This window comes from Thamnophis elegans, chromosome 4, assembly GCF_009769535.1.
Source record: "Thamnophis elegans isolate rThaEle1 chromosome 4, rThaEle1.pri, whole genome shotgun sequence".
Lineage (NCBI taxonomy): Eukaryota > Metazoa > Chordata > Lepidosauria > Squamata > Colubridae > Thamnophis > Thamnophis elegans.
The window spans coordinates 64,595,296-64,609,265 of record NC_045544.1 but is presented as its reverse complement, the minus strand read 5'-3'; the positions used below and the strand labels follow the sequence as shown (position 1 = coordinate 64,609,265).

The 13,970-nt window shown below is 34.3% G+C and overlaps 1 protein-coding gene across 1 annotated transcript in view; it reads left to right on the top strand.

Annotated features, from left to right (window-relative positions):
* WDR27 (WD repeat domain 27) overlaps nucleotides 1–13,970 on the top strand; it is a 71,405-nt gene that overhangs the window by 3,243 nt on the left and 54,192 nt on the right. The window contains exons 3-11 of the mRNA XM_032216034.1: nucleotides 101–242; nucleotides 1,519–1,643; nucleotides 3,693–3,806; nucleotides 4,335–4,386; nucleotides 5,755–5,825; nucleotides 6,506–6,617; nucleotides 7,080–7,212; nucleotides 10,843–10,959; nucleotides 12,232–12,299. Coding sequence (XP_032071925.1) covers nucleotides 101–242; nucleotides 1,519–1,643; nucleotides 3,693–3,806; nucleotides 4,335–4,386; nucleotides 5,755–5,825; nucleotides 6,506–6,617; nucleotides 7,080–7,212; nucleotides 10,843–10,959; nucleotides 12,232–12,299 — 934 coding nt within the window. The remainder of the gene's footprint in view (nucleotides 1–100; nucleotides 243–1,518; nucleotides 1,644–3,692; nucleotides 3,807–4,334; nucleotides 4,387–5,754; nucleotides 5,826–6,505; nucleotides 6,618–7,079; nucleotides 7,213–10,842; nucleotides 10,960–12,231; nucleotides 12,300–13,970) is intronic.

Here is a 13,970-nt window from a genome sequence, read left to right as displayed (position 1 = left end):
AAGGCCCATGAAGAACATTTGAGAAGAAATTTATACTTTTTGATTTTATGCACTGTATCCGCCTTAAAATAATCCAAATGTTCTTTTTGTTGTTGTTCAGCCATTGCGTTTAATAGGTCATCATCACTCAATTACTGCACTGGCATTTGGGACCAAAGTCGATCCTCTCCTTATTTGTTCTGCTTCACAAGATTATGTGATAGTTTGGAATCTGGATGAATGTACAAAGAAGGTGCTAGAAGGTCTGCTTTTGGGGATACATTCAATAAGCTTTAGACTTCTTTACAATGGAAAATAGTTTTTTTTTTGCATTATAATTTGAATGGAACATATGTATTGAATAGGTTTTGTTCATATTATAATCCAATTTTTTTTAATACATAAAAAATGAATGCTTCACTAAGATAATTGGAATACAGTGAGATACATGGTTGAAATAACTGAATTAGTAACCTTATAAATCATAGTCTATCTATACAGGCAGGAACTCTTATTAATTTCTGGATTCATTTTTCAAAGATATTATTAAATGTGTCCAATGTTAAAATATTTTGCTTTTTCCTGTGATGGAAGGTCAAGTTTGAATGCTCATCTCCTTGAATTGTAATATTTAGTTCCTTTATAAATTAATGTTAAGTTTATCTCTTCAAATAACAATTTCTGAGTGTAATATACTGTATGTGCTACCTGAATACAAATGTAGGTTGTATTCAGAGAAAATTGATTGATATATAGTATAAATATAAATCACTCTTTATTTTCATGCATGATTATAGGTAATTCTTGACTAAATTATGACCACAATTGGGACCAAAGCAAGGCAGCTGTTAAAATGAATGGCACTCATTTTTTTGCCTTTTTGCCATGGTTATTAAGTGAATCACTGTAGTTCTTAAGTGAATTTACAGTTGTTAAGCGAATCTGACTTCCCTCCTTGACTTTGCTTGCTGAAGCCACCTGGGAAAGTCACAAATGTCAATCACATAGTCCAGAACCATATAACTGTCATTAATATATGCCAGTTGCCAAGCACCTAAATTTTGACCACATTAGTATGAGGTTGTTTCTACAGTTGGAAGTGTGAGGACCATTATAAGCCACTCTTTTCAAGGTTGTTGTAATTTCAGATGGTTGCTGAATGAATAGTTATAACTCAAGTACTCTCTGTATTATTTTTCTAATACATTCAGTAATGTTTGTATGCAGTATGTAGATTTGATTTTTTCTTGAATTTCTACACATTTTGCATGAGCCTGGAAGGGCAACATGAACAATTTAGCTGCTTTAGCTGTACCTCTCAATCCACTTACTTGCATACAGTATAAATTTACTGACCTCAGTGGGCCATACTTTGACAAGACACATAGGATGTTGCGAGAAGTTCTTTAAGATATAACTACGTTATTAATCTTTTCAGAACATTTGTATGATGTTAGGATATTTATTTACTTATCATTGTTGACCCTTCAGTTGATGGAATAAGTTTAATAATTTAATGATTTGTTTCAATTACGGCAGGGTTAATGCCACAAGGTATTGTGATAGGAACACTTCTGGGGATGGTGCTTTATGTTCGCTTTAGTCCAGATGATCAGACTGTGGCAGTATGTGCTGGTAATCGAATCTACGTGCTAAATGCAAAGGTAAAACCATATTAGAAACAACTTCCATTGGAATTCCCATTAGTGTGGCTGTTAACACAGACAGAGCTTTCAAAAAGCTTTTGCAAATGTCACATCCATATCCTCCAGCAGATTCCACTGCTTTAGTGTAGTGGAAAAGATTGCAGCGGCGTAATTGACAAAGCTTCCATTCCAAATGCTTTTCACAGCTCTGCTGTGGATTCATTTTAAAATGCTTTGCACAGTTCTATTGCATATGTAGTTTGTAAAAGAAATACTTATTTACATGTACTGTTTCATGGAATAAGCAAAAGTTGAAAGCTGTTTTTATTATTTTGTAAAAGAAGTGTATTTTTTTTTCAAATTAACAGACAATGTGGTATTAGTAGGCAGTATTCCCAATAACCTTTGCAAGCCTATAGAACAATAAAACTGCTTGCTTGACAATGCAGTATTTTATCACCTTATGTATAAGCAGGATCAAAGTGCCAGATTCACAATATAAGCCAGACCCACTTTGTTATGTAATATCTTTCCTCAGTCGAAAGGAAACCATGAACTACAAGTCAGATTATCTCTGATTATGTTTGCTTTATTCGTGGATAAAGATAATAAACTCATTTAGACTTCCACATGTAGAGAGAACAAGAAGAATCACACTATAACAATAACATTGAGTAGATCATCCATGCCTTTGATTAGTTAAAACCTGTGTGTATTTTGCTTGTAATTTGTGCCTTTGGCAAACAAAAGTTTAAGGGAAATAATGCAAGATGGTACTTTCTTTATCCTCATTTTGATTATTGTAAAATATTATTTAATTAGCCTATATACTACTTAATGTGATGTAACCTATATAAGATCAGTTTCATCTTGGTTTTGGTGCTCTTGATTTTGCTTGCTGGAAGCGCAATGATCATTGATCAAAAACTATCAAGGAGAATAGCAGACCCCCACCAACACTGACAGACTGAGCTACTGTACATAAGCAGGGGGCAAATCCAAACTTGCTAGCACTGGTGGTATTATATCTAGTCAGTACATGAAACATCTGCAGTCCAACAACTAAGTTGTGAATTATTTAATTTAATTTAAATATGAATGCTACAAAGCTTTTGTAAGTAATTTGAAATTAACTAGGTACAGCATAATGAAATTAGATCTAATATTAAAATAGAGGGTAAAGGTAACACAAAAGACATGGAGAAGAAGCCTAAAAGTGGCTACGGAATTTCATTTCATATTTAATGGAAGTCATAACTAAAACAGAATTGTGGTTCAGTGCCTTTGCTTAGGAGATATGCTATGATTGAGGGTTCTCTCCCCCACCCTTATATGTAAGATGGCTTTGAAATATAATTGTTGTTGTTAGTTGCGAAGCTGTGTCCGACCCATCCATGGACAATGTTCCTCCAGGCCTTCCTGCCCTCTACCATCCTCTGGAGTCCATTTAATCCCACGTTTACTGCTTCAGTGACTCCATCCAGCCACCTTATTCTCTGTCGTCCACTTCTTCTTTTGCCCTCAACCTTTGCCAGCATGAGGCTCTTCTCCAGTGAGTCCTTCCTTCTCATTAGGTGGCCAAAGTATTTGAGTTTCATCTTCAGGATCTGGCCTTCTAAACAGCAGTAAGGATTGAACTCCTCTAGGACTGACCAGTTTGATCGCCTTACAGTCCAAGGGACTCGCAGGAGTCTTCTCCAGCACCATAGTTCAAAGGTCTCAATTTTTTGGCACTCAGCCTTTCTTATGGTCCAACTTTCACAGCCATACATTGTAACTGGGAAAACCATCACCTTGACTATACACACTTTTGTTGGCAGGGTGAGATCTCTGCTTTTTAGTATGCTGTCTAGATTTGCCATAGCTTAACTCACCAGGAGCAAGCGTCTTTTAATTTCTTGGCTGGAAATTTAATTAAATTTGATTAAATCAATCAAGGTTGTTAAATTTGTGACCAAATTAGCATCAGGATTTTCACATCAATGTATTAAAATGTTATAAATAATCAAATTCTGTCAAATCTAATATTTTAAATGTCATTTACATTTTCCCCTATATTAATGGCAGGATGAAGCAATACTTGCTGAACTAGAAGGCCATCTGGCACCAGTAACTGCTGCTGAATTTTGTACTTGGGAGAAAAATATACTTATATCGATTTCAGAAGATAGAAGTTTTAAGGTAAGGCCATTGTCTCTCTTTTTAAAAAAAATCTGTTTGATTGCCGACTTATAAAAGTAAAAACACTTAAATATTATAAAATGGAGATTTTTAAATCAGAGGAATAAGCATTATGAAAAGCAAATATTAGGAAGAGTATTAGGAACCTGAACTATATAATATCAACAAATATCATTAACTTTTGGTGATTCTGTATTGCTTGTTTTCTGTTTCTGTGAAATCAGTTGAAAATTTATTGGATTTTAAGAGTGTAGAGCACATCTAGTCTCCTCTGAAAAAGTTGTTGTTTTATATTTGGTTGAGCGATAATGATTTTACTCTCATGATAATTTAAGCCTTTTAAGTGAATTGTAGCTATAATCTTCTCTAAACATGAGAAGCTCTCTTTAATTCCATAGATTAGAAGTGCTAGAAGCATAGTGAATAATTTATTTGAAACTTTGGCTTGTATATTGTTTACAGGGCATCACATTGATTTTTTTCATGGTGCTATAAACTGACTATTTAATCTCATGTGTTTTTCAAAAGGTCTGGGATTACTGTATTGGACTGCTAATATATCAATCAGCAGTAATAACAGGTAGGGTTTATAATTCATTACCAACCTATGTTCCTTTTATAAAACAATGTATGCTAGTGTTATTCTTCGCAGAATAGGCAGTTGTTGCAACTACCTATTGCTCCTATATCCATAAGAAATTCATAAGAAAAGGAGTCAGACAGGGATGCCCCCTCCTCCTTTGCTGTTTATATTAACTTTGGAAATTTTATTAAATGAAATTTGGAAGGACCAGGGAATAAAAGGTTTAAGACTCAAAAATGAAAAATATAAGGCCCAAGCCTATGCTGATGACTTAGTATTAGTTCTAGAGGATCCATTAGAATCCAGCCTGAAATTAATTCAAAAATTAGAAGAATAAGGTGAAGTGGCAGGACTAAAGATCAATAAAGACAAAACAAAAATAATAACCAAGAACATGACAAAAAAAGCAAGAAGAGGAACTGGAAGTAGCAACCAGAATGCAAATAACTAAGAAAGTGAAATACTTGGGTGTCGGCAAAATGTTCCACAATTAAAGACGATAATTATAATAAATTAGTGATGCAAATAAAGAAAGATTTAGAAAATTAGAAAAATATTCAGTTATCACTCATGAGACATACAGTGACAATCAAAATGAATATTTTACCAAGAATCTTATTCATGTTGCAAGCCACACCTGTTAATCCGGGTAAAAAAATATTTCAAGAATTAAACAAAATAACCGCTAGATTCATTTGGCAGGGACGAAAAGCGAGGATTAAACTAAAGTCAATGCAAGACAGCAAGGAGAGGGGAGGCTTAGCATAACCAAATTGGGATTTATACGCATCAGCAGTAACAATAACATTGGTGAAGGATTGGATAGAGCTAAAGAATAAAAAAAATTTCACCTTAGAAGGCCATGATTTGCAAGCAGGCTGGCATACTATGGGATGATAAAAATAAAACGCACAAATACTTTCAAAATCATTTAATCAAAAATTCATTGCAAGGATATGAAGCATAAAGATTAATTGCATGAGAATGAAGAGTCCCTGGGAATAAGGTATCATTCTTTTTAGATAGATAGAGAGACAGACAGACAGATAAAAATAATAAAAATAAAAATAGAGGCAGCTTCTGGAGAGAGTTTGAAATGGAGAAGCTGTGAGGTGGGAAAAGGCACAAAACATGAGAAATTATATTCTTAACCCATGCTTTTGTCTGCAGAACCATTTTGCAATACAATTGCTACTAATATGAGTTTAAATAGTGTGATATTCAAACCTCTGAAGTTGCACACACTTAACATACAGCTATTTTCAGTAATTCATGAAAACATTGAACAATTTTAAATGAACTATAGGTGGTGCTAGAGTTTCTGTTATAATGCATTAATAACAAGGAGGACTTTTGTTTTAACAGCATTTCCTCTTTTAAGTCTCTTTATTGATGAAGCAAATAAACAGATTATTACTGGATGTGCAGATGGACAGGTAACAAGTGTATGCACAGTGTGACTATTTGTAATTTACTGTTATAATATTAGATATAAAATTCATATTTGATTGATCCCGTTTAGATCATAGTTCAATAGTACACACACACCTTCTATTGATGTCTCAGATTAATCTATTTCCAAATGACAAGGTAATTGACCATTGCCTTCTTCCATGACTTCTTTTTAAAATTGTATCATGTATAGCTTGGAATTCCCAAAATACCATTATATGTGGAAAATAGTTTACTGTTTTTCTCTTTTCAATTTTTAAATACTGAACCCAAAGATAATATATTAACTTTTTGCATGCACAGTGATTGCTTATTTTATACTGCAATTGTAAAAGGCAAGTTGCAATGTCAGGAAAAGTGAATTTAAGTTGCACATTATAAGCCAATGAAAATGATCAGCTATTTTCTTTATTCTTATTTATTCTTATGTAATTTATGTAACCAAAACTAAACTTTGAATAGAAAAAGTTGATTGACAAAACATTAGTGACATTTAAGAAATTGAGAATTTTAATTGTAATTATTTTACTAAAAAGATGTGGTATATTATCTCAGTTCAGCGGTCACGTGCTTACTACTAAATTGATATAATAAAATGTAAAACATTTTTACAGAGATTAATGTGGAAACATAAGCTACAGTGATAGTATTTTTTTTCTTTCAGCTATGGATCTTCAGTTTGATTAGTGGACATAAGTATCGTTCTGTAATTCATATTAATGTAAAGAAAGAGAGAAAAAAGTTTTACAACAAAATAACAAAGTTCGAGCATTGGGGTAATATTGCACAAACACTTTACAATTTTACCGGTTAGCAAATAGTTTAATTGAATAGGTGCTGTTCTAATTTACACTTTTTGATTGGAAGATATTAATTCTGTTGGTCAAATATGAAGTACATTAATAAAGGATGCAAAAAACTTAAGGACAACTCAGAAATTAAGGAAAAGAATGTAAATTAATTAAATTTGTTATACCAATGATACCAGAGCATGAAGACAGTGAAGACAGCATGATGTGCTCTAGCCATTTTTTTTCTCCAAAATTTAAACTAACCCGCATGTTGCTCCAAAATTACAAATGTTGTGTATCTTACTGTAAAATAATTGAAAATCTAACCACAGAAATTGTCCAATGAATCCACACTTAATAAAATGTATTAAGCTACACTCTATTGTAGTTTTCACTAAATATCTTTGTAATCTATTTCTGATATAATCACATCTCTGCATTTTCCAGATCAGATTCAGAATATTTCCCAGGCATCTAATATAAGCAATATCGAAGAAGAAGATGCGGTTGAAACTACCTTTCCAATCCTTAGAATGGAACACTGTGATAATCCAGCAAATTTTGGTGATAAAGAATCTAGGTGAGTGGATTCTTTAACTAAAGTGCAGGCAATATAACAGAATAACAGAATTGGAACGGACCTTACAGGTCTTCTAGTCCTGTAAGGAGCCGAGGTGGCGCAGTGGTTAAATGCAGCACTGCAGGCTACTTCAGCTGACTGCAGTTCTGCAGTTCGGCTGTTCAAATCTCACCAGCTCAAGGTTGACTCAGCCTTCCATCCTTCCGAGGTGGGTAAAATGAGGACCCGGATTGTTGGGGGCAATATGCTGACTCTGTAAACCGCTTAGAGAGGACTGAAAGCCCTATGAAGCGGTATATAAGTCTAACTGCTATTGCTGTTGCTATAGTCCAACTCCCTGCTGAAGCAGAAAATCCTATAGCATTTCAGACAAATGGTTGTCCAATCTCTTCTTGAAAACTTCCAGTGTTGGAGCACCCACAACTTCTGGAGGCAAGTCATTCCACTGATTAATTGTTCTCAATGTCAGGAAATGTTTCCTTAGTTCTAGGTTGCTTCTCTCTTAGTTCTGGTTTCTATCCACTACTTCTTGTACTGTCTTCAGGTCCTTTGGAGAATAGGTTGATTCTCTTCTTTCTGGCAGCCCCTCAAATATTGGAACATTGCTATCATGTCACCTCTAGTTCTTCGTTCATTAAACTAGACATTCGCAATTCCTGCAACTGTTTTATATATATGTATGTATGTATGTATGTATGTATGTATGTATGTATGTGTAAGTAAGTAAGTAAGTAAGTAAGTAAGTAAGTAAGTAACAAATAATAAAGTCACAACCCTGGTATGCCCAAATATGGGAGGAAGGTCACTACTTCCATTCTCTGTCCATCGGCTCGTTATATATATATATATATATATATATATATATATATATATATATATATATATATATATATATATATATATATATACACATATACACATACATACATACATACATATATATACAAGTGTGCATATATATATATATATATATATATATGTTGTGTTTGTGCTGATAAATAAATAAAGGGAGACTAGTATAAATCTATTTCAAGCTATTTAGCTCTCATCAGCTAGCCATACCCTTACTGGGATATATATGTATATGTATATGTATATATATCTTTGTTACATTATAATATATAAAAATAATCAGATAGATGCATATAATATTTGTAATAGTTTAAATGTTACGTTAACTATTAAAGTTCTTGTATAGCGGGGATATTGTGATAATTAAATAATATAGAATGTTAATAAAAATGTGCACTTTATAAATCAGACAAATTAAAACAAAAATCTCATCTTGCATTTTGCAGTAAAGTAATACTATTGTTTGAATTGTATCTCATTTAGGCTTACAGCCTTCCTTTTCTGACCCCGCTGTGAATATTAATTCTAAGTAATTCCCTTGCAATGTTGAGCAGTTAAAAAAAAAAGATTTAGATTTTTTTTGGAAGAAGACTACAGATCTTAAGTGTTAGAAATTCTAATCTGTGCGTAATTTCCGTTCAAAAAGCCATGACATGTAAAAATACATTATTATATATTAGGCTTTTTTTAAAAGTATGCTTTGTTTTAATGCAGATTTCCGGATGTGGGTTACCCAGTATTTGTGGATTGGAATGTTCTACTCTGGTTTATTCATATTACAATGCAAACTTTGAGTTGGAAAGCTGCTTTAACTTACAAAGTGTATATATTTACTTACTAAAGATAATCCATACTCTTTTCCTCTCTTTAATAAATAAATATTACTTTACTTAATTTCATAATATGAAAGATTTTAATTTCTGGTTGCAGTGAGCGATAAATAGCAATAAACAGTTTATTAAACATTTATTTGATTTCTTAATTTAATGCTTATTGCGTTAGAAAAATATTAATTTGTTTCCCTTCACAAAGATTGAAATTAAAAATATTTGGTGTATTATTTCAAAACCATCAAGAATGAAATGAACTCAGGATTTCCTCATTGTTTTAGTGATTTTTTTTTAATTTTTATTTGTTTATTTATATATGACTGCATGTGAAGATTCACTGGTCTTAGTATTCAAGATTGCTGGACTCTGTGCTTTAACGAGGAAGGCAGTCAATGGTAGGTGAGAAATGATTTTAAATATTCAATATAAGACAATCCCTTTTAATTAAAAACTGCAATTAACTTTATTTATTTATAGTGTTATATATTGCTTCAAGTTCAAATGGTTTACAAGAACACTAATAAAAATAAAAAAATATAATAAAAATACATACATTTACAATGAATAGATCATCCAACAATACAATATGCAACATACCTAAAGTTCTACGCATCAGTTTGAGTCCAAGACTCTCAGTATTCCCATTACCTTAATTGAGTTTTTTAGACTGGAGGGTCTAAAAGGAGAAATTGGCTATAGACTTTCCACCTCTCTTCTCCGGTATTAATAAAGCCTTGCCTCGCATCATGATATCTGTCCATCAATGCTCTAATTCTCCTCTCCCAAATATGGTCCCTCCTGGCTACGCCGCTGCCTCCCCCACTCAAGCTGCCTTTGAGACTCTCCACTGAGACATATCAATAAAGGAGAATACTCAGGGTTGAAATGAAGGCTCCTTGGTGTCTTCTGAGCTTGCTTGTTGTTCTTGCAGGTGCTCCATTACCCCAACTAAGTAACATCATCAGGGCTAAAAGAAAGTAGGGTTAGAGATATCATCCTTTGACCAAACAATAACATAACACCTGTCATGGTTCCAAGTAACACCCCTGATGAAAAAAGACTTGATAATTCCATGATAAATACCCCCGATAAGCCAAAGAGTCCCCCTAAGGGGGGAAAGAGGTGGTTAGGCTTTGATTTTAACCCCCTGTGTTATTCTCATCACAGGTCATGATCTTCTGATGAGTGGGTGGGCAGCCTGTCAGACCTGGAAGCCATCTTTTGCATTGGGCTTCGGCCTGCCACATTAATGCTGTGGGAAATTGGGAGGGGGATTATGTGGAGTGTGAGAGATATAGTCAAAATAACATTCCTTTCTCAGAGAGTCAAGGACGTCTTGCCCTGCACCTGGAATGGTGTGACTGGGAGGCATCTCCAGTTGGGACGGTGCCTGATTGGACCATGTGATGGACATGTGGGTGCTAGGCAGGGACTTGACTTTAGTTTGGGCGGGGAAAACCTGGAAGCTTTCAGATTCGGGTTTTCCCAGATGTGCCAATATGACTTCTCTAATAAAATGGAACTTTGAGGAACTTCAACCCTCGGAGTCTTCTTTCGTTAGGGGTGTACTTGGGGGGTGTTACTTGGAACCCTGACCTTTAAAATACTTCCATATCCCCCAGCCTACAAGTAATGTACCCATTCCCCCAATATGTTCATCAACAACAATCTCTCCCACAGACCCTTTATATGTACCTTTCACCAACTAAGATTTAGTCCTCCTTCTCCCTATTCTCACAGTACAAGAAAAACCTATTCCTTTTTGGTCTGTGTCTCATATTCTTGGACCAAAGTTGTACCATTTTAACTTTTAACCCATCTTCCAGATGGATGTTCAATGAGTAGAATTCCATTCCTTGAAACAAACCTCTTTATCAGGAAGGGATTTATTGTGTTAAGAAAAAAAAAGCTTTATGTCTGTCTTTCTGCAGGTTTTCTGTTTGCTAAGTTCTATGTGGAGAACAAAATTGTTTTACTGGAAGTTAACGTTGTGCTGCTCGTTGAGATGCCAACAGAATAGCCTCCTTTTAAGTGGAAGGGAGGAAGGCTTTTCTGCAGTTGCAAGGTAAAGGATCATTTCACTTAACCCCATTAAAGTTCACTCCTTTTATTTATTGATTTATTTCTGTCATTTTTACTTTTTTAATACAGTTTTCTTTGTTTGAAATGTTTTTGACAATTTCTAAATGTTCCCAAGTCACTGGAAGCCAGGCTGCATATAATTTAATAAATAATAGTAATAAGAGATTAGAATATTATTAGAACTAACTATTAGAATTAGAAGAATAGAGATAAAAGAATGTAAAGATAAATTTAATAACAATCAAATCAAACAAATAACAGTGGAAATGATTAAAAAGTGAGTGAAAAGGATTAAAAACTGGATATCTCCTGGAAAATTATAAATTTGTTTTCTTTATCATTGGCCTTGTATACCATTACATATTTTGTTTTTCAGCTGTGAATAAATATTTGAAATGATACTTTAGGCTTATCTCAGCCACATTTATGCAAATATATGCTAACAGACAAGCATTTGTATTAGGTAACCAAGTTTTATTTAAAATATTGTAATAGAAAAAACATCTTTTCACAGCTGTAGGATTGACAAATATGTCTTTTATGAATGATATTTAGGTAGTCCTTCATTTAGTGACTGCCTTGTTTAGCAAGTGTTCGCAGCATCAACACAATGATGAAAACATACCTTTGCGACAATCCTTGCATTTACAACATTCATAAGTCTGTAATGCAAAGCTGAAGTAAGATCACTTAATAACACTTTGCTTAATAACCGTACTACCACCCGAGTTGTGATCTCAAAACAAGTACTATGTGTAACAGTATTCTTAGTGTTTGGTGGAAACAAGAAGTGGCATTTTAAATCACTGGATATATTTAATGTAGGTTATCTTCCATTTAGGCTTTCTAATTGTAAAATTGTATAATTTAGATTGCAATATCCAAATAAGGTGAGTAACTGGTGGACAGGGATCTGAAGTAAAAAAAAAAGTGGATTGCTAAAGATCACCTTGTCAATTTATGGCAGAAAGATTTTGTGATTTCATTGCTTATTCCTCAGTGAATAACCTGCACTAGTTTAGTACATTTCTTCAAGTAAGATGTGGTTGCAAAATATATGAAATGGGAAAATCCTTTGTTTTGACTGTATTTTGAGCTGTTCATAGATCAGTAATATAGGTGATTGCAGTACCAGGAATCTATTATAATCTATAGTGAATTAACCATTTATCCTGAAAGTAATAATCTAGTATTGCTCTTCTGCCAATTGTTCTGTATTAAATATATAATTATATCTTTTGATTTGTGGTTTTAGATGTCCTCTTCTTGTGACCTCTCCCTTGTACGCGAAGAAGGAAAAAGTCAAACTTGTAAATAAAACAGGTAAATTTGTTAAATTCTACAGTGATTAATCCTTTGACTAATATATTGAAAAGTAACATCCCAAAGCAAAGATTGAGTAAAGGAAGAAATTAATTGAGGGCCATATGTCAGCTATATTTACCTTTTTCCATTTTATTCATTATTCATTCATTACTCCTTATCATCCGAAGTCACCATATGCCAAGATATTTCCCAGATAGGTCCATAATATTGACCCTTGCTGGTAAACATGTATTGATGAGTCAAAGCTTTCATATAACAACCGTTTCTTGTAAGAAAAGTTATTTGCATTAAGAGCCGTAGTTGGTCCTATGCAGCATTCCAACTAATACCAGCCAGTTTTGGCATTATACCCCAAATGCAATCAAAGGCTCAAATTTACTCCAAACTTGCTCATTATCTTCTATCCAAACTAATTACAGGCTTCCCTGGAAGCCAACTTACTCTTGTTCATATCTCATCACCTAAGGGTACATTCAGTACACTATTAGTATCAATGCTGCAGATCGGGGTGTCAAACTCAATTTCATTGAGAGCTGCAACAGGTTGTGTTTGACCTTGGGGGAGGGGTGGCTGGAGGGGGCCAGGGTGGGCATGGCCAGCTTGATGTCATTCATGTCAGGGCTGCCTGTGGAGGCCCAAGCACTCTGCCAGCAAAAACGGGCTCCTAAACTCTGATTTTGGCTATGACGCCCTCTTACAATCATCAACCAGTGAAAACGGACCTCCGTTTTTGCTGGCAGAAGCACTGTGGACTGGTCCTTTGCTGTTTCCATGATGATCCCATAGGCCAGATCTAAGCACCCCACGAGTCAGGCCGTGAAGTGCTTAGATCTGGTCCATGAGGCCATCCTAGAAAAATGAAGGACCAGCCCACAGTGCCTCTGCCAGCAAAAACGGAACTCGGGAAGGCTGCTGGCATCCCTTTCAAGCTCCACTTTTGCTGGCAGAGGATTGCAGGAGACTGTTGCAGCTGAAAATGGAGCTCGGGAGCCCATTTTCACTGGCAGACAGCTTGGGACCTAATTCCTTCTGCATGCATCAACTTCTAAAATGTAGCAGAAAAACGCTCGAGGCATAAACTTTCTCCTGCCATTTTTATAATGTGGAATTTCTAACCCAGAGAAATAAGCAGAAAGATATTTCAGAGGAAGCCAGCATAGCATTTCAGTGTTACTCTGTATTTTGTTATCATTTGCAGCTATGGAATCACAGATACACAGATAGAGAGCCCAGTTTCCCATATGAAATTTCCCATTGTTTTCAATGAAAATATATATACAAATAGATTTGAATATATTTTCTCCATTGAAATCAATGGAAAATACACAAGGAGTCCATGTACCAATCCTTATGCCTTTAGAATGTTACAGCTGAAATAGGTTTTTCAACTATCAAGTCGACCATGTCACTATAAGAATCCAGGTTTTAAAATACCTCTGGTGAACTGAAAGGAAACTCAGCTCATCATCAGCCATTGGTAAACTGCTCTTATGCTACAAATCCGTTCTATTGTGTCTGATATCTTTTGATGTTACATATTGTTTGTCTTTAAAAGTCCATGGAAATATTTTTTTGAAATAATTTAAGATTATCTTAAAATGATGATTTAAAACAGAAGTATTAGTCTAACAAATGTAGTGGGAAGAAAGTTACATACCTTTTTTGTAT